Below are 27,951 nucleotides of genomic sequence, written 5' to 3' on the forward strand. Positions count from 1 at the left end.
GCTAGCTATCAGTCTGCCATGTTCCAGCAGGTCTCAGCAAAACTTGCCTGTGAAGGAACTATGATATCATATACCTTCTTTTATGGAATACAGATACCTCAGCTCTCTGAAACTTTATCCAGGTGAAATGCAAGGTCACTAAAGTACTAATTTTTCATCCCAAGGGCCTCCCACTCATTATAATGACAAGGCTTGATACAGAAGAAAATACTGAACTTCTTTTATAATATACAAAACAAGACCATGAAAAAGAACAAATTTTCTATATGGAAAGTATGAGCTAAAATGAAAATCACTAATGACAAAAATATTGCCCTCTAAAATAAATACATGCAAAAATAATACACTTGTGGGCTATGTAAGGCATTTTTCTTTATTATTTTTCAGTTTATCTTAGTAATGCCAGAAAAATAACAGCCATTATTTTCACTTTAATTGCAAACCAAATACTGCTGCACATAGAATACAAAGATTACCTACGAACATAGTTAGGTACAAAGGCCATATTAGATGTATAGACCACACTTTGTTTTTACATCAAATTAAGACTGACAGAGCAATTTTTTGACAATTATTTTAGCAAATATCGTGCTACTAAACAAAGGCAAATACACATATATATACACACACGAACATGTTTCAACTAAAGTTTTACATGTCACTTTGACAAAGGCTTCTTCTCTGATGGGTTTCACCAGATATTTGCACCCCAAAGACCCCTGCCCTGATCCCGCCCCCAAATGCTGACTTGATCTGAAGAAAAAAATTAGAGATGTTTTAATAAAAGGCACATTTGGCAGCTACTGAAAGTGGCATGCATCTGGCACAGGTGCGCTTTCCCTAAAGCCACACATGTGACTTTCATCTGTTATGCATCTGAGTGGTAGTCCAATGTGATCCACCTTTAGCTAACTTGCTTTATAATTTTGCAGCAGTTGGCTACTTAATGCACTATTTTCATTAAAGGCAAAAGGGAAATTTACTCACAGTTGACAGAAAATGCACTTTACGGTGTCAAAAATGGAAAATAAGGCATGAAATTTACAAAACAAGTTACAAGTGCTTTTGTTGTTTAGATTTATCATATAGACTTCATGCTTTTCTTAACTAGAGCTCAAAATATTTTATTGGCTCATGTATAAGGGATTATGAAATGATTTTCAAAGTTAGTAATGAGATGTTTCGAAAGAAAAATATTGAATAAACTAAGTCATCACTTTCCCTTATAATTTTACTGCATAATTCTTTCAGCCAAACTGGTTTTAACCTTGTGATGTTTATTTTACTGGTAAAGATTAATGTGCAACACAACAGGACCTGCACTTGTATAACAAACAATATAGGTTAAAAGAATAAGTGACCTACCCATAGCAGCAGAATACCAAGAAATAAATGGTTAAATCTTGTTTCTTTCTAAACCTGGAGGAAAAAAAAAAGGTCTTTTTCAATATGTACAACACTAATAAATTGGTACACTCTTCCCTCCACATCCATTATTGGTTCGCTGAGCCACTTAAAACTGAATTTAAGCTGTCATTAAAAGACAAACAATTAAATATGTGACTAAAGCAAGCTAAGCTTGAAGAGCATGATGATAGATACCAACTAATTTTGGGCTTGGGTAATTTTTGATTTATGAAAAAACCCATTAAGGAAGGATTTAGAACTATAATATAGTTCCAACTGAAATAGTACATTTACTAGACTGTTCTCTTGATTGTAATATAATTAACATGGCATGCTCTTTGCTAAATTTGGATTCAGTAAAACATTGAGTTGGGAGCCTAGTAACCTATTAATCACATAATTTGATACCCAACAACCTTTAATTAAGGAAACTTTTCATGTTTATATATTTCTTGATAATTTGTACTCTTAAAATACATTGGAGAATTTGGAAGAGTAAATAACTTCTTCTTCAATAAATTTAGAAACATGTTTATCTGTTCCTGCTTTTAAGTGCTTAGAAAAAAAGGCTCCCTTTCTATTATTAGTTTTCAACCCACTTAAGTAAATTCGACCTAGAAATATTTTCATTGCATGATCCAAAATAATAAAACATCCAGGAACATTTGTTTCTAAAAGAAATGTTCCATATTTTGGAATCTGGTTTGGAAAGTCATGCTGCATTGACTGTCTTGTTCCAGATTCAAAAGCAGAATTTTGTGGTGATGCATTTATCTTCTCAGCCACTTCTTGTCCCTGATTAAATATATTTTACGTACTACAAAGGATAAATTTGTCAGCTAGTTAATGTTACACATGTGAAGGCAAGGATAGTTTTTTTCACCTCCATTTAAGGGCACCCAATTGGGATTTTTCTAATTACCACTTCAAAAGTATTTTTACCCAGATGTCACACTTCAAAATAAAAATATCCTCTATTTACAGTGCATACCAAGCTGATGCACAGTGAAGTGGTCTCCCAGAACCACCAGGGTAGAATGGTTCCCTTTGTGGAGAAATAAGATTAGAATGCCAAATCTTGAGTTTTTCCTTTTTATACGATCAGGCAGGTTGAAAACCCTTATTGAAGGCGAACACACTGGCCAGAGAGATATTGAATGGGCTCCAATGTGACTTTTCTCAGGTTCTCATTTGGAGTGGGAATGGGGTTATTAAAAAAGAGAAGTGATCAGTAAGACATTTAAAGGGAAATCCTAAGGACAATGAAGCTGGTCTAATAAAAAGGCATGGGAGATTCTGGAATGTGTATTATGATTACTTATAGCAGCACTAGTAAGTAGGCTTAGATTAATACTTATTGAATGAATGGTCTTATGGACACTTTGCATACAAAAGTGGATTTGAAATTAATTTTTTTGGGAGACTTTAAAAGGAGACATTTTACAAAGAGAAAAATGGCTATCATAATAGGTAGGAATGGTAGCTATTAAACAAAGATTCAACTCTAACAAATAAATAAGGTTATGATAGGATGGATTGCTTAATGATGATGCAATCAACATTCTGGTCTTAAAGGACTATACATTGTACTATTGTAATGTACATTTAATGCTCTAATAAATGTTACAGGAAATTAATAAAGTATTAGGTTACCATGATGCAGCACTTCTAATGTTTTCTAATGACATGGTTAACAGAAATGCTGAAATGTTGCTTCATTATTCGGAGGACACATGCACATATTGATGAACTGATGACTCCCTAAGGATGGAATACTGCACAATTCAGACATTATAGTGGAGATTAATAAAATTTTTTGTCTTCAACAAGTTGCATGCATTTCAGTCACAGTATTTGTTAGACTCAGAAGGTCAGTACATAGGCTTAATGAATAATCCATATAATATTAATGATGTAGGTAGATGTTCTATTATGAATAGTTTTGATAGACCAAAGACCTCAAGCAAGGTAGAATGTTTAATATAAACTTTAACAAGCTGTGTACATGTTGCCTAGGAAATTAAAAACTTTCAAAGTTCTGCTTAAAAGATATCCATCCTATTCTAACCGAATATTTTCCTACATGCCAAATTGCAACTTTAGATCATTCTTTAAGATGAATACATACATCCAGAACTAGAAACCAAGGCGTACCACAATACGTGCTGTTATGCTTAGTGTTTGTGTATGTGTGTGTTTCAACTGAAAGAAATAAGAATCAACCATTTTCTCCATATAATAATTTAATATATGCCAGCCAAACAAAGTATTTTTATCTTTATTCAATTAAATTAAAACAGACCTGCCAGATTTATTATATAACATTCACTATATACACATGATTTAGGCAATGCAAGGTAATTCTAGATATGCTGATTACTCAACTATTAGTAAAACATGAACGGTGTCAGTGATGCCCAGCAAGTACTAAGTGCTCCTTTTCACACTGGGTGACTGCATTTCCATAGTATTGTTAGAGGGACAGCTACGAGCCATGACATGGATTACCAGTAAACTTTTATGGGGGAAGGTGGGCAAATGACAATCTAGCATAGATTAACAGTCTCTTAAATGTAAATCATATACTTGACATTTTTTAAAAAGTTCTTCTGTCATCTTAATGACATAAAAATTCTCATTTGAAGGCAACACCACCACATTTTGTTTGTATAAGGAGGGTGGGTGGGGGGGGGAATGCTCTTAAAATTGGTATAATTATTCTTTAAAAAAAAAAGTACCTCTTTGGTGAAGCCTCGGTACCCATTCATTTCATTCAATTCACTGTAATAATCTGTAAACAGGACTGTAGTACAGTGCCGGGCCTTGGTTCCAACAAGGTCAGGTACCACAGCCTTTCCTCACAGTCCTCTGAATGATTTTCAAGAAAATATTCTAAAGTCGGTTAAGTAAAAGCAAAGGAAAACAAGAGAGGATATGAAGATCCCTGTTTGAGATTTTTTAAAAAGTGCATAATATTTTGAATTACAAAAACTGTCATCATGTGGGCCTGCTGGACACTAGACTGTGTTTTCCATCCCTTTAATGATAAGATCACTTCACAAAAACAGGACTCCAGCTCATTGGCTGGAAAAGTCCCCTTTAATTGAGTTTCAGGTGCAATCAGTTGTCCAATTCCTCTAGATTAGTCTTTTCATATGCTAAATGAATATCATTTTCATTTTATCATTACATCTAGGTTAAAATTCATTGTCTTATACTGCATTTTGAAGTAGAGTCGTTAGTGTTTGGAGTTCTCATTTTAACTCCTCAGTGCTGGCACATTCAGTGCATCCATTGCCAGCAATGGATTTGGGGACAGGAAAATGTACATCCTGGTTCAGAGGATCTCAGGAAGAATGGGCATTCTCCAACAGTGGTGGTCCATCTCTGTGCATGGATGGGTGTGTGTGCTCCCTTTTGTAAGTTTTTGGAGGGAGTTTAGGAATATGTTGAGAAGTGCTTTGTCGTGGAGGAACAGGTGGCCCAGCAATGGAATGAAGGTCCACTTCTTGTGTCAACGGTGGTGATGGCAGATGCCTTCTCGTGCCATGAGGAGAAGGTGTTTGAGGAGGAGGTGGCGTGAAGGGCGAAGGGCTGTTTGGGAAGAAGGCATTGCCGTGATCACTTTTTTTGCCCAAAGGGGGAGGCTGGAGATGTAGTGGTGAGCTTGAGAAAACATCAGGTGTCCTCACAGGTTCTCGTGGTGGTAACAAGGGAGGGCTTTCAGGAGCATCTGATACAGAGGTCCGGTCTGATATTGAGTATCGTGGTGAATAGGCTTTTGATGTGGGTTGCCTAGGAGGAATTGCTGGGGGGCTGTCCAAATGCTTAGACATAATCTAAGACAAATGAAAAAAATACAACACATGTATTAATAATTTATTTTATGTAGTACCATGACTATATTAAGAATTAAGTTGGGGTTTTCAAACGTGCCATTGGAAGAACCCTAGGTGTGGATCTGGTAATTTTGCCATGTTTTAAATGGGAGGTTATGCCGATTCATTAAAAAGAAATTTTTTTTTCCTCAATGTTAAATTTTTACTTTAATTACTTTTCTCAAAATTTTGTTGTTTGCTACTGTTTACCTATCAGTTAATCTAAGATCATTTCTGGTTTAACATCAGTTACCTGTTAATTTTACAATATTAAACTTACTATACTAACATTTCAGGATGTTCTGCAAAGAATGTCTGGATTTGTCCAGGTGCTCTGCCCTCTGAACACTTTGAGACCCACTGAATTAAATTAAGAGTTGGCAAAGAGGGAAGTTTAAATAGGTGGAAAACAGCTATTATGTGCATTTAAGATTTCTTCCAACCCAGAATTCATGACATCCCATTTAAAAGCATGTCAGACTCATGATTAAGGGCTCAGATAGGTAATGTTTAGCATGTATAAGATACAATTTCACTTAAAGTGTGCTTTCATATAAAGCTTCAGGCCTCTTTTCCTTCTCTTTCTCTGTGCATGTTTTTTGAAGAACTGCTTGAGACTGTATTACTCTTACTTATAGGTTACTTGTTTTTTCCTTGACAGTTCCTATGATTTAGATTTATAAGGGTTTTGAAAATATACCCAAAAAACTAACTTCAGAAGAAAACAAACTTCACTGCACGGTAAATCCATATTTAATCCTGTTTAAACTCCATTAAGTCTAAATTCTCTGAAGTGTTAACCTAAACTAGTAAGAACTAAACTAGATGCAGCAACTGAGTATAATGTAACTGTAACGATTCCAGTTTCCAGATAACAAGATTTTCTACTTTACCTTAGATGGCGATGATTCCGCTGGGGCAGATTCTGGTCGTCTTCGTGGAGGAACAGGAGGGGGGACAGGCACTTCATCAGTGCCCTTGGTTAAACTTATAGATGATACTGAAGCAGATCCTGTAGGATGTTAAATTTTTAAAAAAGTTCACAGGAATTTTATTTCATCTATTAGTCCTGAAACGCTTTAGCTGGAAACTGCTTACATTTATTAAAGGAAATGTACAGAATTATGAAAAGCAGTTCAATAAACCAATACCCAATATTATTTCCTTTATTAAAGCAAACTGCTATAAAGCATGCAGAAATTTTTAGCAGAATTTTCAGAAAGAGGCTGCCTAACATATACTGTTATTTTGCTTCTTGAAAAAAATAATATCCCCACTGTTAATCTATAATTGAAAATTTTAATTTGGGTCTGATTCTCAGATTTCTGGGAGAGACAGCAAATTATTAAAACCTTTGTTTGGAATGGTAACTTTCGTTAAGCTTTTGTGAGGGTTTTTTTTTTCTCTGCCCTTATTAGTATAGAATTCCCCTGCCGCTACTGGATAGTCCTTGGGATTAGTTTTGATCTTAACCACTCTCCCCAATGTTTCTCCCAGCAATTATCTCCAAGGATGCCAGGGAGAGAATCTAGTGTCTGTGGTGAAGGCCTCTCATTTTGTTTAGGTATAGGATCTCTTTACTGGGTAAATAAAATCAGGTTCATCATACTCTAATCCAAAAATTTTAATTGTAATAGAACTATTCAAGATGACTGAAGAAGCCCTGATAATAACAGAAATTATGCTAGAATCTAATAAACCTGATTTAAGAATAAGCTGATGAACTGGCACAAAAAGGTAAGTAATGCTTCTAACTGGCACCTATCTTACAGACATTTAAGATGATGAGGGCACAATATAGGCATGTAGATAATTACACTTTAAAAGACATTATTTACATAAGTTGTTAGCTAGTTTATGAGTACTATAAAAAAATTATGGAAAATACTTAAATAATCATTCAAAATCATACTTGGCAGGTTCTTTTTTTCCTTTAAGCATTGATAGTTTTTACTTTGTCAATTAAATGTTATAGCAATATAGAACTTAAAAGAGTACTTGTGTACTGATATTATTCAAATGAACATTTGATCACCTACCTTTCTTCTTAAGAGACTATGTAAGTTAATTTATCTTATAATTAATATTTCCTGTTGTACACATTTTTAAATCATTTGTATAAAGAACAGCAAAAACCATTAACCCTATTAGCTTAAAGCTGATGGAATAAATTGGTGAATTGTCTAACTTTAAAATTAAAAGCAAATGTCTACAGTGGAACTTCATTTTGCTTAATGGTGATGAATATTTAGGCCATATAATTTAAGTAGTTGCAATTATAAGATAGTTCTAAAGTCAAATAAGTTATCTGTCTATAATCTGAGCTGTTGCCAGTGTATTTTGTGGTTCAGACACTGCATGTAGCTGCCAGCATTCCCATATGCGCATGCATGCTCTTGCTTTTTTTAAAAAGTTGAGCAGTAAAACATATTTAGAACTCTATAGTTGGAAAAGAGAAACGGTTAAATGTGGAAGCCACGCATACAATAATGATCTTTTAAAAGAGAAAAAAAGTTTTACAAAAAGCACGAAAAGTATATAAGTTTAAGCAAATCATTTATGATCAAAAGATAGTATAAGTGAAGGCCTCACTTCTAAGATGCTGCAAGCAAGGTACCAATGCTGTCAGGCCCAAGAAGAATTTTAGCAGGAAAGGTTACACTTGGTTTAATTTTTAAAGCCAAAGCGAGAATTATGAGTCTTAAACCAAATATACTAACTTGGGCCATGGGACTGTGTAACTTGGATAAAGACGGTATCGCTGCCTGTGAAAGGAAACAAGAAAAAGTAGATTTTTTTCTTTCAATGATATATTCAACTCATTTGTAAAATTTATTTATGATAAAAATGTTATTTTTGTCATTCTAGTTTAAAGAATGGCACATAGTCTTTAGTAAAAGCTCATTACTACCTATTTTGAGAAAAATAAAGAACTAAGTTAATTTATTGGGAATTTTGAATATTCCTTTTAGATTCACTATTTGATGTCATAATAATTAAATGAAAAGCATTCATGAGAAACTAAAATATCCTATATTAGTAGAAGACTTAAAGAATGTATAAACCCAATCTGAGCAAAGAGTGCAGCTTGACATAAATATGTCATGTGGTAAAGATATTTTGAAAACAAATTTGTAAACTAAGTAGAAAATAATATATAAATTGAAAAATAAAAGGCAATTTCTAACTAATATTATTATTGTATACCTTTGAAAATATTCTCGAGGCATATATTCTCTTTATAAAATAACTACAGCTTTGGATATTACCAAACAAGCTTGAAAATGATGTACCTATTTTCCTTCTATATTCTTGACATTGCTTTTTTTAAAAAAAGTCAGTAAACATTTGGTGCTTTGACAAATTTTATATAGGCAACTCACTGATAAATTTAGAATGTCTAATTTCAGCAATGTTAATTCTTTTAAGAAAAAGAAATGAAAATCATAAAAGCCAAAGCCTCAAGAGCAGTAAAATAGAAAAACTAAGACAAAAGGCTAATCTATACTGGTTTTAGGCAAATAGAATTGTTTATGTTACACTACCTCATATTATTCATAGATAATATCCAAGAGACTAAAATAATTCCTGTAACACTAGACTAAGCTAATTTTTAAAAATTCAGGCCTCTCTCTCATTTTTGCATAATAGACAGTCACTCAAATAATTTAGATCATTGTTTTTTCCAGCTTCTTTGGTCAGAACAAGGATAATTTTATGTTTCAGGTTCAGCTGGCAATACTATTAATTCGATGCTTATATAGATACAAGTGGTCTTATTTGCCAGATAGTGCCAATTTCAAATAATTGATCTGATTATCTCCTTTCCATTTGTACTGATATTTATTTGGAGGTCATAGTTACTAGAGTTGCATCTAGCTAATTCTAATAAGTTATCTCTCAGACAATTACAATTCACTTTTATACCTTGATAATAAATGAAACTGTTGCTCTGTTAATGATTCTCTTCATTACTTGCTAGGCACCTATGACAAAACATAGGTGAAGAGAGTATCCAGCTCTAGTGTTTACCTACTTCTGTATTTTCCACTTGGAAAGGAAATAAATATGCCTCCTGGAGATAAACCTCATGAACAATATAGGAATAAAATCAAAGCACAAAGCTCATGACAGCTACAAACTGAAGGCTTTTAGAAAGAATAATTATACTTATGCACACTTACTTGTGCACACAAAGCAGACCTGGCTTTGATCATATTTATAATTAGCACGGACTAGAATCATGCATTTGGTAAATTTGGGGCACTTTTCTGATTTGTCACCTTAAACTAAATACTTGGTCTCACAGCTGGGAAAATGCAATAAAAAATCTCTTTCAGAATTATACATGTTGTAATAAAAAAATATATACTGGAAATGCTTGTCAGCTGGATACTGAACAAATTTATTGATAATGACTTAGGGGTGAAATCTAATTAATTAAAAAGGTAGTATTCATTTATAAAGTACAAATCCCAAACAATAGATAAGTGGTCCTCAATCTTGGCTGTGCATTAGAATTCCCTGGGAAGCTTTTAAAAAATACTGATGCCCAGGTGCCAATGCCAGTCTAATTCAAGCATGGGCTAGGAATATAGATTTTTTTTTTTTCATAGCTTCTCAGGGTATTGTAATACATAGTTAGAGTTGAAACCACTGTTGAAGATACTCTCCAATTTATAAATGAGTCATTCTTGAAACAGGAACAAGCATTTCCCTATAAAAAAATTTTATATAAATCATAGATAACTTATCCAATTCACGAAAGCCTATTAAATGAAAATGTATTTGAGATTTGAAACTAATAATTTGCTACAATCATATATGAAGAAAATCCTTGCATTCCAGCTTAAAATGCTTGAAATAAGTACTTTCTATAAGGGGTGGAGCTAAAGCTCATCTGCAGCGCACAGACCAGGTCAGACATCTGGCTCCCTGTTATGGCCTGGCAGCCTTCAAACAGGGAAATACTGAGAGCACTTCATCGTCCTCTCCTTGCTATCGCAGCAGAAACAGTGAGTTAAGTGGTTTTTCCCCTTTTCTTATCACTGTCACCATCACCTCAGAGGTAGGCCTGGCCAGGGCAAGCTGCAGAGCAGGGAGCAGCACTAACTAGGGAGCCTGTTTCCTTCCCTGTCTTCACCACAAAGCATTCCATGACCATTCCTGCCCATTCTGTAGTTATCTTTGTGTAAATTTCTTACAGCATTTATGTCTTCACCACTCATTTAGCATTTGATAAATAAGCACTTACACATCTCTGGTAAAGCTTACGATCTTACTTAGAGGTGAAAAATATATTACAAAGAGAATCACACCATTTAATAATGGTTAAACATTTAACTACGACTTTTCTTTGTACTATGAATGTTTTTCATCACTCAGTAAGACTGTAAGCTTTACCAGAGAAGATGTTTCATTGCTTGACAAGGAGTGAAATATACAAAAGATAATAGCAAAATAAATTAATTTTTGGCTTTATATTTTTAAAAAAATTTTTTAAAATTATTGGATTTAAAGTAAATTGTTTTGGGGAAAAAAACTATAAGCAGCAAAGAAGTACTGTTACAACTAATCAAACATGTTAGTCAAACTCTGCCTTTTGGAAAACATATGCATTGGAACTTCCTACAACTTTCTAATGAGTGGAATATGTTCCAATGATATAAAAATGTCGGCACAGCAGCTCTTATCTGCCAGGCCCTAGAGAAATAAGGAAATAGGCATTCACTCTGGCGGCAACACAGTGGGTGGCAAGTTGGGCATTCTGGTCACCTCCCCTCCCTGCCCTCCTACTCCCTACCCACTAGCAGGTCTGTTAAGCAGGAGTGGGGTCAACAGCAGATGAAGACCTTTAATACACATAGGCCACTGATAAGTTTTAAGTAAGGGACTAACTAAACATATAGATTTATATTGTGCTGATTTATTTGATTTCAAAACCAGTTATTTTCCATTTTTACTAAGAGCAAAGGGAATAGTAATAGAGGTTTTCTTTATCACAAAGAGAAATTGAGAAAACCTTCAAGGCTAAGATTACAAAGTCTAACTCCTGGAACAACGGTTTCTCCACTTGTCCAGTTATTTAACTTAATATTGTTCCACTGCCACATATGACAAAGCACTAATCCACAGCACTGCATTCCAAAATGATTCCTTCTTCCTTTTTGGACTAATTGTTTACGTGTTTATTACTAACAGGCAACATAATGTGCTTATGTCCTGTTTTTTTTCACCTTTTCCACTTTTAGTTACTTCTTAAACTAGAGAAGTAAAATTCACAATTGATGGCTTTTATGTGATTTGGCTAATTTACTTATATGGGAGTCTTTATATTATAGACCTTAGTCATCTGCTCTAGAAGGAAAACCCTGCAAAGAGTTAAATGGTTCAGAAAAAATAATGATTTTCAGTCAGGTATTGCAAAAAGTACTGGTTTTATTTTACTACTTAATTTAGGAGGTCGGTGAGTTTGGGGCAATTAATGGGAATTTTTTTTACCTGGTGTTTATTTGAACTTATCAAAAATATCTGATAGTGTACTATGTGCATAATATAACTCCGTTATTTTCAGTTGCGTATATGTAGTAATATTAAAACAAATACACTTTAGGTGGTATAAAGAAAAGACAAACTGCTGGGTAGCTACAAATGTATAACACAAGAATAAATAAATAGGATTCTGGACAAAATCTCAAAACAATATACCTCCAAAGAATAATTTTAAGTAGAATTTGTTTAAGAAGTTAGATTCTCTGAGTTGAAAGAAACCTTAGAAATCTAGTTTGATCCTCAGAAGGCTTAGAAAAAGTATTTTACGTAAAATCAGAATGCTCACTAGCAGACTGGAATGACAAACCAGGATTCTTAGCTCCTAGGTCAGGACTTCTCAACCTCTTCCCCCATAATAATGTCATGCTGCCTCTGAAAATTGATTCTGTTGTCAAATACTGGGAAGAATTTGATCTGTATATTGTGCTAAGAGAGCCAATGGGGAGAGCATGTGGAAGTGGTTGTGAGATGGTTAAAGGTGATTAGATTCAAGTTTTGATTTAGTAGAGCTTTAAAGCTCTATATGAAATTGATTAGAACGATGCATAAATAAAAGGTAACCTCTTCAAAGGGCTAGAGCTGAGCTATAGTTTGGTAGCCACTAGCCACATATGGTTATTACATATCTGAATGTGGCTAGTCCACACTGAGAAGTGCTATGTAAAATGCATACTGGATTTTGAAGATTTAGAACAAAATGAGAATGTACAATATCACATTAAAAATTTTTTTATTGATTTCATGTTGAAATAACAATATTTTACAGATACTGGGCTAAATAAAACATTAAAATTAATTTCACCTAATTTTAAAAAATGTGACTAGAGAATATTCAAAGTTATATATGTGGCTTGCATTAAATTTTATTGGATAGTAATGATCTAGAAATAAGAGAGGGATGAGCAATAGTATGCAGTCTGTGAGATTTGTATGTTTGGGCTTGAAAGCATAGATAGGGTATTAGCAGGCTTTATACATACCATCTGCTGGATGGTATAGACTGAGAAAAGTTAAATAGGAGTTTGAATTTAATAAACTGCAAAACTGTCAACTATAGAGTTTGGTGGGAAGAAAATGATGTACACTGAGTAGTATTCAAATATAATAATTTTGGAGGCAGCATTTAAAGCACTGGAATGACATTACTTGCAGATTTTAGGAGTTATCTTTGTTTCCTCTGGATATGAGGAATGCATTTTAAATTCATCAATTAAAAACAAACACTCAAATGAAGTTTAAATTACCAATTTCATCACCTGCCTTTCGATAAAGTATAATATAAAGAGGGCTGTTCAAATCATTAACATTTTTTAAGTTGTTAAGAGTTTGTTTTACACTTTTATAATATCTTTTGAAATAGTATTTCCCTACAAATTTACAAAAAATAAAACTATATTCTTTTTTGATGTCTAGTATACAATATTAACAACTACTTTAAGGCACTTAAAATTTTAGCACTTACTTGAGTGAAAAGGGCTTGAATGATCAGAATCAAATACGCTGCAAACATCTGTGGTACTAGAAGCACCGGAAGCAGGAGGAGGTGTTAACGGTGTTCTTGGAGAATTTGGTGCAGATGCTGTACTTTCTGTCTCACTTTCAGGGATCCGACTATAACTAATTTTCCTTGGCTCCTGCTGCAGAGGTGTGGGATGTCTCATGGTACCTGGTCTTGGGTTTGATGGACGAACACCAGGAGATTTTAAGGGATAGCTATATTTTTTTGGCTGTAGACACATCAAAAGAAACACAATACTTACAACATCATAATATGCCTTGTAAAATTTAACTAATATCTAGGAAAACCACCATAATATGCCTTGTAAAATTTAACTAATATCTAGGAAAACCATAAACCACTAATAAAGAAGTTACATAATGATTCAAATTAAAGCGTTCAAGTTAAAGCATTTAACATCCCATTTCCATTAACTCTTAGCTATCTAAATTATTAGGGAATGAATTTCTTTAAATAATTGTCTTAGTCCTATAAATACCAGAGTATTTGTTATTTTAATATTTTTTGAATGGAAATTTTTCTAAGATATGTTGTATATTTCTCTGGCTTTTTAAACAGACTTGGTTGAAGAACTAATTTAACCTTGCTGGAAAAGCCAGCATCATTATTAAGAATTATGATACCTTACTGTGCTATCACACAATAATGCCATCAGGATCATCTAAGCTATTTACAAACACATTAAAATGCCTGCATTTTCATCTCTATGTTTATGTTAGTTGTATGGAATTTTCTTACAGAGTGGTCATTTCTCAGTGATATCAGCATGACTCAATGGGGCAGACCACAGAACTATTTCCAATTTGTGTTTTTCAGTCCACTTTTTAGAAAAATGTTCTAGGCCTTGAGAAATATTCTTGTGAGATAATTCCATAAGCTTTAATTTCAAGACATTATGAGATTTATCTTGATTACTTAGAAGCCATTTATGTTAACTTCTTGATTCTTGACTGCCTTAAAAATAAGAGAGATTATGCTTAGTTCAGTGAGGTGATGATACTGTCTGTAACTTTGGCTGGCACTGACAAGTAATAAAAAACAATGGAAACTTCATTTCCCCAAAAAAAGTATCTTTAGCCAAACCTGTTATTTTATGGCTGATGATTCATGGTTACAAGCTCTCAAAAATCATTACTTTAAAAAAGACATAAGTACATATATTTATTATAACTAGTATAAATTTATCAAATTTCCTGCCCTTAAAATCTTGAATAATTTTGTTGAAAAGAAATAAAAGCTTTTAAATTTGCCCAATTTCTTCATCTATCACATCAAGATTTATTCAGGTTAATAGTAATGCTTATTTATTTGGAACCAAGTGGGATATTCCTGAGCATATTTATTAAGCACTTATTCATTACTTCTACCCATCACATGTGCACTTCATCCCTGCATGCGTTTATAGAAAACTGATCTGAACATATGGTAGTGATGGTATCACCAGATACAGATAACTGCAAAAGATATATAAATGTAAAATGAATATAAATATATGAATGCTTACAAATCTTGGGAGTGGCTTAGGGTTTCGTGGTTCTATTTCTAGGGATTTGTTGAAAAGATAATCTGTAAATTCTTTTTCCATGCTATTTCCCATTGGGTTCAAGTTTTCAAAGAACTTCTAAAATAAATGCAAAGAAATAAACAATTATTAATATTAAATATTTAAAATTCAGTTTGAATTCATGAAAATAATTTAAGAGAACATTTAATATAAGAAAATTTAAATTAATTGTTTTATTTTCCCTTTCCTTCTCTACAAAATAAACCTGCCTTTCATCAGAAATATGTATAATCAAATAATTAAACTTACTTTGATATCTGATTCCACTCGTAAACAATAAGGCTGATTTTGGTACTGCTGGATCTCTCCTGTTATTTCTGCTACTTTCCTCCTTTTACTAAAGTTTATAAGCTCTTTTCCATGCCTTTTTAGAACCTCAGGGTTGCCTTCTTCTGTTTTCAAGATATTAGTTAGATAAATTCCTAGAAGAGATAAATTATTTCAAGGGTAAAGAAGAGAAAAGCTAGTTTTTTTCTTTTTTAGTAATGGTAGGCATTTGACACTGTTTCATCTCAATCACCATAAACCAAAGAATCAAGGCACGAATTTCCATTTCATAAAAAACGAGCTAAGTAAATATCAAGAAAGATTTCATAATTTTCAAATTCCTCTTTGACAAACTGAAGTTCTATAAATACTCAAGAAAAAGGGATACCAAGTTTAACAGAATTAACAGGTTTTTCAGGAGTAATAACCGATTTTCCATACCTGCCAAACCACATTATTTGACATAAGTCATGGTTTTATAAAAGGAACTTTAAGAATAACCCATCATTAATAACACATATTTTTGATAAAAGGGGGAAAATGTTAAATTCAGAGGATTGTATTTTCTGCTTACTTAGCTCTTGAGGCCCAACAAGAATTGTCAGGATTTGTAATTCAGAGGTACTGTTTGAATGGGCTTACTCATGGAAACGTGGAAGGATCTGCAAGCCTATCAAACACTGCATATCATTTATGTACATTCTGATTTTTAGTACTTCTAGAATTAGTGGCAACCGGTAATTGAGCTCATTTCCTCATCACTGTGGGTTATGCACTGGATGAGGAAGAGAATGAACAAAATAACAAGCACTTTAGTATTTTACAAAGCCAGGAACACTTTAGTTCCTTTCTGTTGTGTCATCAAGGTTCTGGAGCCATCTTCGCTTCTTTCGACTTGTGTGATCTTGTGCAAGCTGCTTAGCCTCTCTGTGCCTTGGTTTTCTAATCTGTAAAATGAGGGTAGCAGGGTTGTTGTGAGAAAGGAGTAAATTTATATATAGGTGTAGAATAGGGCCTGTCAGAAATAAATATTTAATTAGCTGTGGCTGTGACTGTTGATGCTGTTGTTGCTATTTTTGCCCTATTCTCTTCTTATGCTTCTGCCTTTTCCCCTCAAATACTGACTGTGATGCTTTAGGGAAAAAAGAAGGGTGTGTGAATATCTGAGTTAATTCACTCAGTACACATGTACTGAGTCTCTGCTGTATGCCAAGCACTGCATTAGGTACCGCAGATACAAAGTTGAACAAGGCACATAGTCTGTGACCTCAAGTAGTTCAGAGCTTTGAATGTGGGCCACTATCGTACAATAGTTAAGTGCTATATTAACTAACAGGTACGATGCTATGAGAGCACAGAGGTGTACCTAACTCTGCCTTTGAGCTGGTGCTTCAAATAAGTCTCAAAAAATGAATAGAAGTTAGAATAAGTAAAATAAGATGAAAGGGCACTCTAAGCAAAGTAGCAGTGTGTACAGGGCACTGGTGTGTGATGAAGCTTGGAATGCACACACAGAGATAACATATTGTTTGGTATGGCTAGACCACAGGAGTTTGATGTATGGGGTGGTGGAGGAGGGGCAGGTTATCAGGATAGACATAAGCAAGGGATTAGTAGTTCTAATCCCTTTTGCACCACTGCAGGTGCACTAGATACGGAGAATGAACAAAATTACAAGCATTTTCGTTCTAATCATATATTAGTAGTTTTAAATGATTTTATATTACAGACATACTTTTAAATACTAGAATTTATGGCCACATTTTTGAAAAGATCAAATGACTCAAACCTGATTGTAAACGAGTCAGCAATAATGAAACATGACAGACATCAATGCCTGTTTGATTCTAAAAAGCATCTTATTATTAAATATATCAGTTACTTGGCTATTTCTCAGCACCTCTTGATTATATATTTGAAAGACAAATTTCCAAGTATTCTAGTAAGCACAGGCTCTTTTATTTTCCATGTCTGGCTGAGATTTGGCTCTTTTACTTGCTGCCAGTTATATTCTCCTCTACACTAAGTTGCATGATCCACTTGGCTCAATGTTCAGTCTAACAAACATGTCCATAACAGTATACATATTTAATGGCAGCCAAAATCAACCTAGATTGGGTCATGAAAGCCTTTTTTTTTTTTTTTTTAACGAGCTTAACTTTTATCCAGTAGGTAATTAGGAAATTATTAGCATCTTTACATTCCAGAAAGGATTAATCTGGATGTACTGTGAAGCCACATGGGTTAGAAGGAGTTAAGCCTAGAAGGAGGAAGATCAGTTAGCAGGATAAAAGTAGTTCTTTCTGGTGAGATGATGAGGGGGGCTATCTGACAGTCTACAGGGATAGAATGGAGTGCTTAAATTTTAAAATGTAGGCGCCACAAGAACTGATTAAGTGGTTTGGGCAGAGGGCGGGGGCTGTGGGAAAACTCAGCTTTGTGCTTCAGTGACTGAATAGATGGTGGTATAATGACTGACACTGGGAACATGGGGGATAATAAGTTATGGAATGTTTCAGGTGTTAAAAGTATATGTAAATGAAGTGATGAAAATTGTGTGTGTGTGTATAATTTTGAGAATGCTTGGATAAAATTTGGAAATTAGGTGGTGTCCAAACTTTGTTGATCATATACCTATCAGTAAAAAAATGTTTTAAGCATGCATCCTTAATTATAAATGAAAAATGCACTATAAATATATAGACAGACCTCAATATTATATACTATTAAAGCTTGATTTATTTCAACAGATCATTTTACATACCCAGTGGAGAAAGTTGTTCTAGAGAGAGGGAAAGCAGAGCATTATGACATAAATAATAAAGAAGGGTAAGGCTTCATGTTCCTGCTGATGCCTTTCCCAGTCCTTCCCAGAAGAAGTGGCTGCTCAGGATTCTAGGTTTCCATAGCACTTGGTTCACACTTCTATTTACACGTATTTGCAGTACAGTATTATATATTACTACATGGTACTTCACTTTTCTGCTCTTTCAAGGAGGCTTACTGAGGGTAAAACTATGTTTTATTTGCCTCTCTATTCTCAACACTTAGCCCTGGGCCTGGCACATAGAGGTATTCAACAAATGTTTCTGAATGAATGAAGTATATGACTTCAGAATAGAAAAGAAAGCATTTGGAGAATAGACCGAGATGCAAGATACATACAGTCAATTCTAAAAGGGCAGGAAAGCAAGAATGAAGATGAAGCAAAATAACAAGAAACGGAAGGAAGACACGAAATTCGAGCTGTGTAAAAGAGCAAAGCCTATGCTACAGACCTGTATGTTTGTACAGAAAGGTGACACTTGGCTGAGGGAGGAATCTACATCCTTTTACCTTAGAAGAGATTTTAGTTTGCTTATACATATCTATTCTACCTATGAGTAGAATATTTTAGTGTCTGGAGAAAATTTAGGATATAGACCTGTAGTCTGGCATTGCCTTTGAACGAGAAATTGCCCAGCTTTTATTCTGTAAATGATACAGTGCCAGCAAAAGAACTGAATAAGAATTCCGGTAAGATGACAGAGGAAGTAAAAGTGTCGAATACTACCCCTGACACTCCCATAGAGGGGGGAAAATGACCAGTATCCAGCATTAAGGAATCTGGAAGGAGTTCTACAAACTACCATATAGACAAGATAGAATTAAGAAGCAGCAATAACACATGACTCTACCTACTGGATCAGAACTATGGGAGGCTGCCAAACTCCAAGCACTGATAACCTTTAGCTTTGGAATAGCAAAAATCTTCCTAGAGTAGAATTGACGAGGGACAGTTCAGATATATTATTTTAAGAGAACAGGGGCTCGAAAAACCAGGAAGATAAGGAGAAATGGGTAGGAAGCCTGGCAGGTAGTTTATCTGTACCTATCAAACTATATACACATGTTTGTATTCATTCACTAAATCAAACAGCTCACCTTAAAACATAATGAACCATACTCTAAATACAGGTCTGATATGTCCTTTTTTATTATAACAACATGTTATGAAAATTAGTTATGTTAGTTCATTTGAAAAAGAGTACTTTGGAGAGCTCAGTTTGTGTGAATAAATGTCCACCAGTCAGGATAATGGGGTAACAGGGGCCAAATCATGAAGTTGTTTTTCACCTCTGTACACTGGAGACATTAGGATATCATGAGTAACATGACTATAAGCCCAGTGAGTGCTATGCATTTTTCACTTTTTCTAAGCACCCTGATATTTGTAGGTACTCAAGAAATATTTGTTGACAGGCTGACTGGCACAAACATCAGACCTACCCAAGGTCTTCCTCAGGCTCCCTTGTATGAACTGTCACCAGAGCTACCACACTTACTTAAAAGTAAAGACATAGAATTTAATGTTTTACCAGAAAGAGAAAACAAATGAGCTCAATGGTTTTATCAAGAATTTTTTGGAAAAAAGTCATCAGGAAAATAATAAATTAATAACGATAAAAAATAATACCTGACATAAAAAACAAAATCAGAGAGGTTAAGTAAATTTAAGATTTTGAGGAAAAAAGCAAATTAAAGTAAAACAAATGAGTATAAATAGAAATAGGAACAATATTGCCAATAGGAGCAATTTAAAAAATCATATTTTGTAGATATAACTAAATGCTAGTATTTTTAAAATAATGAGACAAGTATATAGCAGAAAACTGAAATTAGAAAAATTAAGAAAGAAATGAAAATATTATTAAAGAATTATATTCTATAAAAGATCACAGGTCTCAATGGTTTTTCTGTTGGAATATTTTAAGATTTAAAGTCTAGACCATTTCATGATATTCCAAAACAGAATAAATAAGATGGAAAGCTACTTAACTCACGTTACAAAGTAAATATAACCATAATAACAAAAGCTGATATAGTACAAAAAGAAAAACCACAGACCAATCTTATTATTGAGGATGAATGCAAAAATCCTAAATAGCATAATGAATAGAATTCATTTGTACATTTAAAAGAGTAGCCTACCATGAATAAATAGGGTTTAATGTTAGTAAGTAAGAAGGTTCTGTATTAGTAAATCTATAATTTAATTTACTTAACAAGAAAAATCATTTTTCTCTAAGATAGCAAACTATAAAAGTAAATGTATATTGCTAACAAAAAAACAGGATAACTATAAAATTTTCTTAACATAATAAAAATATCTAATCAAGCAAATAACAAAATTATACTTATTTATGCTAAAACTGATTAAAACAGAGCCACTTAAATTTTTTTTTTTTATTATTCATTATTATTTATGCCTACAGCACCTGGTCTTCCTAGGTGGTCTCCCATCCAAGTACTAACCAGCAGACCCAATCCTGCTTAGCTTCTGAGATCAGATATTGAGCTTGTTCAGGGTGGCATTGCTGTAGACCATGGACTGTGGTTCCACTGGGGCATGAACCCAGGACCTTCTGCGTGTAAAGCAGACGTGCTAACCACTGCACTATGGAATCGTGTCCAGAGCCACTTATTTTTATCATTATTGTTTAACGTTTATTTGAGAAGTTATTGATAAATGTAATAATGCATAACAGAAAAAAGATCAAAGGAAGAGACTATCATTATTGGTGGCCATGAAGTTAAAAATTCTTGGAATTAAGGGTAGTTGACTTAAATAAATGAATAACATTCTAAGAATCATAAATTTTCTATCCAAATTAATTGATAGATTGTTTCAACTGTATTATAAAATTCATTTGAAAAAATGGCAAAGAAAATACTGAAGAAATATTGAAGAACCAACTTTATCATATATGAAAATACTATAAACAGGGTTTCGCAGCCTTGGCACTGTTGACCTTTTGGACTGGGTAATTTTGTATGGGGCTGTCCTGTGCATTGGAGGATATTAGCAACATTCCTATCCTCTGCCCACTAGATGCCTCTAGCACCTCCCAATTAGAATAAAGAATGTCCTCAGACTTTGCTAAATGTTCTCTGGGGAGCAAAAATTGTCCCCAGTTGAGAATCACTGATTATAAAGAACCAATTAATAAAACTGGGGTACTAGTATAAGAACTTAATGGAAACTATTTATTAAAGAAGGAGGAACCATATATAAATGAGGATAAAGAAGATTTACTCAATAAACCTAGGTCAACAAAAATATGATGTGAAGAAATAAATTTGAATACTTCACATGATGTCTAAAAGAGACTTCAATCTGAATAAAGAACGAAATATAACTTTAAAAGTCAAATCATAGGAAAAATGTGACTGAATATTAAATTACTAGACTGGAAGAATTTTCTAAGTTAGAACCATAGAAATCATAATGGGAGAGATGGACATTATAGAATTTAAAAACATTGCATGCCAAAGAATAAAAACTAAAAGGCAGACTGGTGAAATACCTAGCTCAACAAAATATTCTCAAATACAGAAAAAAGGTATAAATATGAAGATATTCATTATAACATTACTTATGCAAGCCAAAAAACTGGAAATAATGTATGTGTCCAATCACAGGGTAATAAACTAAATTATCATACCAACTTTATGGAATATTATGCGACCACTACAAATGATAATTATGAAAAGTATAAAAGAGTGTGTACATGTGATATGATTACAGCTATACAATGTCCATAGCAAAAGATTAGAAATAAATACAAAAGTGGTTGGTTCTATAAAGCCTAAAAAATGTGGGAAAATATGTTAATTACAAAATCTAGACATAACAATATTATATGCAGTATAACTTAATGCTATATAATTTATAGATACAGATGAAGAAATGGCTAGAAGAAAATATCCCACATACTAAAAAGACTAAATACCAGACATATAATAGAGATCATAATTTTTGTAAGCATTCAGAGGAAGAATCATCAGAGCATATATACAGGCAGAGAAAAGAAACTGATGTGAAAGAGATATTAAAAATATGAAATACAGGAAATAAATGACAGAATAAGAGGAACCTACAGGAAGAGAGAAGATTCAGATGGTAGATGTTTCAGTCTTAAAAGGAAGAAAAAGGTACTTCCTTCCTGTGGTGCAGAAGGGAGAGAAAAAAGAGTTGGTAAAATTTTGACGTGCAGGTGTGGACCCAGAAGCACATGTACCATGATTTTAAGCCCTGGGAAATTGTTTATAAGAAACATGATTATAAATATGGATAAGTGTGGCCAAGTCTCTTTGGTATTTGGTTTATTAAAATTCAACAAAAATTTCTATAAATAGAAAAACACAAGCAAACATTATATAATATCGAATGGCTGCCCAGAAATAAAAAGTGAAATGTATAAATAGGGCTTGATCTTACAAAGTCCTAATACAGAAAAATTCTAAGGGGATTCAGGTGCTAAATATTTGTTAAATAAGTATTTTTTGCTGGTATATCACACATGTGTAAATTCAGTCATTTAAGGAAATAAATGTCTTGTTTTATACAGAAACATAATAAAAATTCAAGAAGAAATGCTCACCAAAGAAAGGCACACATGGTGGATTAATAGACCTGAGTTTTGCCAAATATTTCTTATAGTGATCTTCGCTTAATTCATGAGCTTCTTCTAAAATTTTCTTTTGACGACTTGGTATTTGCTACAATAAAAAAATAACATTTAGGGAGCATAAATTTACAAAAGGAATAAAAAGTTTTACCCCAAAGTGTCAGGGTAAGAGTAAAGCACAAACACAGCTGTATCAGTTTGTTTCTAAGAATGATAATACTGCCTCGAAGAGATTATCTTCACAGGCCCTAATACAAACTTAAAGGTGTATGTGTCTGAAATCTAATTTATTTTCCCATCCTTCACACAATTATGTGAGCATAATTGTATATTATGTTACGAATTAAGTGCTGAAAGCATTTTCTTCTAACAGGCTAGGATCTGTGAATGTATTTTAATGAGAATTTAAAAAGAGCAACCAATTCAATTCGAACTTTAGATAATTCCATCTTTTAAATGGTTACTGAAAAGACAGATGAAGCACTTAAAAATTCAAGACCATAATTGTTAAAATCATGATTCTTAGGACAGGGAATGGAAGTTGATTTTAAAAAAAAAAACCTATACAAACCTACCTCAAACGTGTGGTCTAGCCTGTAAACAGGTGATGAGTTCATAGCACTGACAACCTCAAGGACACCATTGAAGTTGTTCAGCTCTTGAAAGACTTGCAGAATTTCAATTATTCGACTCACCACAGCTACTCTTTCTTCTAAGTTTTCAGTTTCTACAATGCATCTAGGAATCAAAGACAAAAAAAAAAAAAATGAATTAAAATATTTGGAGTTTTCCTAACAAAGTATGATTTAAAGAATTTAGTAAATAATGTAGAGTTGGGTGTGACTATAGTATAACTATAGAGATTATATTTTCAGAATGATAGGTAAATAGGAGACTGGAAGATAAGGAAGTGCATTCACAGTCAAGCATGCTGGTCTTCACTATTTTCCAGACAGACACCATCAACCGGTCAATCATTTTCCTACTATATTTGGTGCATTCTCTCTCCCCATTAGAATTAACTGATGAATCTAAGATCTTGTTGAAAGTATGCTGGCTTTTGCGATGTGAGTGTGTCCTAAGGGAATTTATTTTAGAATTCAAGAATTCTGTAGCTTCCATTCATCTCACTGTAAGATTTTAGTGATTAATGCTTAATTTCTTTGATATATAGAAATAATTAGCTACATTTCTGGGAAGAACTCTTTACATAAGCATTGTAAGGTTAAAAAGTCAATGAAAATATTTTACCATAATCAAAAATAAAAAATTTTTTAAATTGCTTACAAAGGAAACAAGTCAATAAAAACAAAAGTACTTTACATTTAAATACCAAGAATCTTTGGAAAGTACATATGTCCTGGTAAATATCTAAAAGGAAGTATACTGTGCTCAAAAAAAAAATTCCTTGGTGAACATTTACTCTCTATTTCTAATATTTCAGAGACCTTTTTATTTACTAATCAGTTATCAGTAAAGGAAAAAACATTTTAAACTTGGTTTTCAACAATGTAATATTAAATAGCTTATAATCTAAAAAAATAGAATTCGTAAATGGAAAAATAAATACAAACCAATATTAAACATTTTTAAAAATGTAAAGTTGAAGATTACATTATTATCTGATGAGCCTGCTCTGACACTAAGAAAAAAAACCATTGCAAAACTATCAAAATAAATTTGCCTTATCAAATTAAACATAACTTAAGTTTACATGTAAAGCATTAGCTAGATCTCTACGAGGGTATCATATTCTGCCTAACTAGTTAGCTGGACATTTAAAAAGGTTAAGCATAATATATTTACATTTTTTATTTAACTATCTCAGTTGATACTAACTAGGTATACACACTGAGATCACCTGTCAAGCTTTTATAAAAACTAGGTTAAATTTGGGGTGATTTATCCATAGGTGACCCCAATTCTAATGTACATTCATGGCTAAGAACCACAGTGGCAAATGAACAAGAACCTCTCACATTGAAAAGGCAGGAATTGGACCCCTTGTACACTGTTAATGGTGGGAATGCAAAATGACATAGCCGCTAAGGAACACAGTATGGAGGTTCCTCAAAATATTAAAAATAGAACTGTCCTATGATTCGGCAATCCTGCTTCTGCATATTTATCCAGTAGTGTTAAAATCAGTATCTCAAAGATATATTAGCACTCCCATGTTTATTGCAATGCTACTTATAATAGCCAAGATGTGGAAACAACCTAAATGTCCATCAGTGGATGAATGGATAAAGAAAACATGGTATATACATACAACAGAATATTATTCATACGAAATATGATTCAGCCTTAAAAACTAAGGGACTCCTGTAGTAAGCGACAACATGGATGAGCATTGAAGACATTAGGTTAAGTAAAATAAGCCAGTCACAGAAGGACAAATATTGCATGAGTCTACACATATGAGGTTATCTAAAATAGACAACCTCATAGAAGCAAAGAATAGAAAGGTGGTTGCCAGGGGCTGGGGAAGTGGGAAATGGGAAGCTGCTAATCAACATGTACAAAATTTCAGTTATGCAAGATGAATAAATTCTAGAGATCTGCTGTACAACATTATGTCTACAGATAATACTGTACTGCATGTTGAAAAAATCTATTAATAGGATAAATCTCATGTTAAGTGTTTTTAACATAATTTTTAAAAAGAAAAAGAGCAGGAAATTCCCTTCTTATCAGTTATCTTTCCTCTTTACAGACCTAAGTTTTAATTATTATGATGGAAAAAGGTTCTGGACACTGAAGTGAAGTTACTTACTAATGAAGAAATCAGGAAGCAACACTTAGAAGGCAAATTCTAAAGTTTTACTTTTTAGAGGCTGAGAAGTAATAACATAAAAATAGAAGGAAGCCCTAGCTTTCAGATTACTTGGAATGCGTATTTCTCTTTAGGAACTGCTTTCAGGTCTTTACACGCATTCTCGCACAGATTCCAGTCATTCCCTTATGTCACTGGGTTTGTTCTAATAATTCCAATATGATCTGTGGGAATCTCACATCATTCTTATAAAACATCAGTCAAGTAATCGTATTATATCTACTCAGAAAAAAATTAGGCCAATACATACTCCAGTCTCTGGCCGCAACTATTTCATTGAGATGCTGAACTTCAGACATGATAGTGTAAGGAACTCTGTCTACCCACTACTCCTCAGTGAAACTGGTGAAAATTATACACATACTATATATATAATTATCTGTCTATAATTATCTATAGAAAATTATAAATACATACATACACATAAATATTTAAAGTCTCTGGAAATGGCCCTAAAAACAAATGGCAAATGAAGAAACATCAATTCAGGAAAATCCACAACAATTCAGTAAGACAGGCAAGAGTTTGTGGTATTTGAACCAGGAAAGCTCCCTCCTTCTGGGTGTGGGGGGTGTCTACTACAGACCTGCTGCAGCTAAGGACAAAGGGCTTCCTGTCTACCCAGCTTGCAGCTGGAGGGCTTTCTTCCCTGGAGGAAGATTTCACATTTCCCACTCATTCTGCCCCTAAATACTGGTTGCTGAGGCTAAGTCCCAGGTGAGTACAGCTGAGAAGTGGGGACTCCCTTCTTCTGCGTAACTCCAATGTGGAACAGAGAAGCTCTACCTTGAGTGTGGCATACTGAAAATACTGGGATGATAGTCCTTCCCTGGTTCCCGAGGCAGAGGTTCCATGCCAGGAGAAGCAAGGCAAGCCAAGAGGCCCTCAGGCTACTGTGTGTGTGAGTGTACACACATGCATAACATGCATGCACTCGTGCACACACACACACACACACACACAGCACCCACTACCAAGCACTCAGCTCCTAGAGCAGGAATGTCACTCAGAGAGAAGCCTGTTGTCCTCAGCTCCAGAGTTCAGACTCAACTCCTAATCTCCCCTCATTTGCAACAAAGTGTGGAAAGTTTAAACCTAAGGGTGCTCTCAAGAACAGTGAAGATTTTGGTGGAGAGTAACTGAGAGATTTGCAGATCTAATGAAGATACAGCCTAGACTGTTGGCTGACTAGTTTGTAGGAGAGAACCAGGGAATAAAGCAGTGAGAGGAGCCCTCCTGGGGTTTGAACAAGTATCTAAACAGAGACTTCACAGACCAACCATTCCTTCAGAGGAGTCACAGTCTGATTGGATTAGTTTGCAGAAAGACTTTCATCACCAGGGAATTGTTGGAAACAGCAGAGAAATCAGCTGGTCATTCCTGGAATTTAAGGGCTGGGTGCCTCAAGGAAGGAGTGAAAGAAAGCCCTACCTATACCACTGCCTTTCAAGGTGACTATGGGCATACCCTAACCTGTACCTCTCAGAAGAGGACTATCTCCGTTTAACATCTCAGTGTGGGGGGCAGGTAGTGGGGAATAGGCTTCACTAAAATAATCCAGCTAGTCAGTAATCAAATAAACAAACAATAACAATAACAAGCCCTGGGAGGTAGGAGGGATAGTACTCACAAATTGCTACAACATCTTATTTTAAATGTTAAGTTTCCAACAAAACTGGAGGCATGCAAAGAAATAGGAAAGAATGATCCATTCACTCAGGGAAAAAAGCAGGGAACAGAAACTGTGTGTGAGACAGACCAAATGTCAGGTTTAACAGAAAAAGATTTCAAGGTAGCTATTATGAGTATGTTCACAGAACTAAAGGAAAGCATGACTTAAAAAGTAAAGGAAGGTATGATGACAATGTGTATCAAATGCAGAATATTACAAAAGACATAGAAATTATAAAAGGAAACAAATGGAAACTCTGGAATTGAAAAGTACAATAATTAAAATAAATTTCCTACATGGGCTCAATAGTAGATTTGAACTGGCAGAAGAAATAATTAGTTAACTTGAAGATAGAACTATAGTTCAAAAGTGAAGGCAAAATAAAAACTTTCCTGGATAAACAAAAACAGAGAGAGTTTGTTGCTGGCAGATCCACTGTGCAAGAATTACTAAAGGAAGTTCTTCAGGCTGAAAGCAAGTGACCCCACACAATAATATGAATCTACACAAAGAGCACCAGTAAAGGTAATTATGTGACTACAAGACACTATAAATGCATATTTTTTCCTCACTGCTTAAGTGATTTAAAAAGCAGCTGTATATGTGTATGTAATGTATTGTTGGGTCTATAATCAATAGAAATGTAATATATGTGTGCTATATTGCCAATAACTACACAAAGGAGCTGGGTAAGAGTAAGCTGCAATGGTAAAGCAGTAATTATAACAGTGAACTGTTAGATTAGCACTGTTAATTATATGTAATGCTATATTACATTAATACCACAAAAATAGGGGAAAGGAAA

At 33.9% G+C, this 27,951-nt stretch overlaps 1 protein-coding gene across 5 annotated transcripts in view; it reads right to left on the reverse strand.

Annotated features, from left to right (window-relative positions):
• Positions 1–352: 352 nt before the first annotated feature.
• The window catches only part of SOS1 (SOS Ras/Rac guanine nucleotide exchange factor 1), a 129,769-nt gene continuing 102,170 nt past the window's right edge, over positions 353–27,951 (reverse strand). For 3 of the 5 annotated variants that reach the window (XM_016162194.2, XM_016162167.2, XM_036225198.1), the window contains 8 exons: positions 23,214–23,376; positions 22,612–22,729; positions 15,170–15,342; positions 14,861–14,977; positions 13,300–13,564; positions 8,006–8,050; positions 6,179–6,297; positions 353–5,246 (listed from right to left, as the gene is read on the reverse strand). In XM_016162194.2, the coding sequence (XP_016017680.2) occupies positions 4,755–5,246; positions 6,179–6,297; positions 8,006–8,050; positions 13,300–13,564; positions 14,861–14,977; positions 15,170–15,342; positions 22,612–22,729; positions 23,214–23,376 (1,492 nt within the window). In that variant the 3' untranslated portion in view covers positions 353–4,754. The remainder of the gene's footprint in view (positions 5,247–6,178; positions 6,298–8,005; positions 8,051–13,299; positions 13,565–14,860; positions 14,978–15,169; positions 15,343–22,611; positions 22,730–23,213; positions 23,377–27,951) is intronic. The other 2 variants (XM_016162183.2, XM_016162176.2) reach the window with 2 other exon arrangements.

The sequence above is a fragment of the Rousettus aegyptiacus genome, unplaced genomic scaffold (assembly GCF_014176215.1).
Source record: "Rousettus aegyptiacus isolate mRouAeg1 unplaced genomic scaffold, mRouAeg1.p scaffold_m13_p_7, whole genome shotgun sequence".
Classification (NCBI taxonomy): Eukaryota; Metazoa; Chordata; class Mammalia; order Chiroptera; family Pteropodidae; genus Rousettus; species Rousettus aegyptiacus.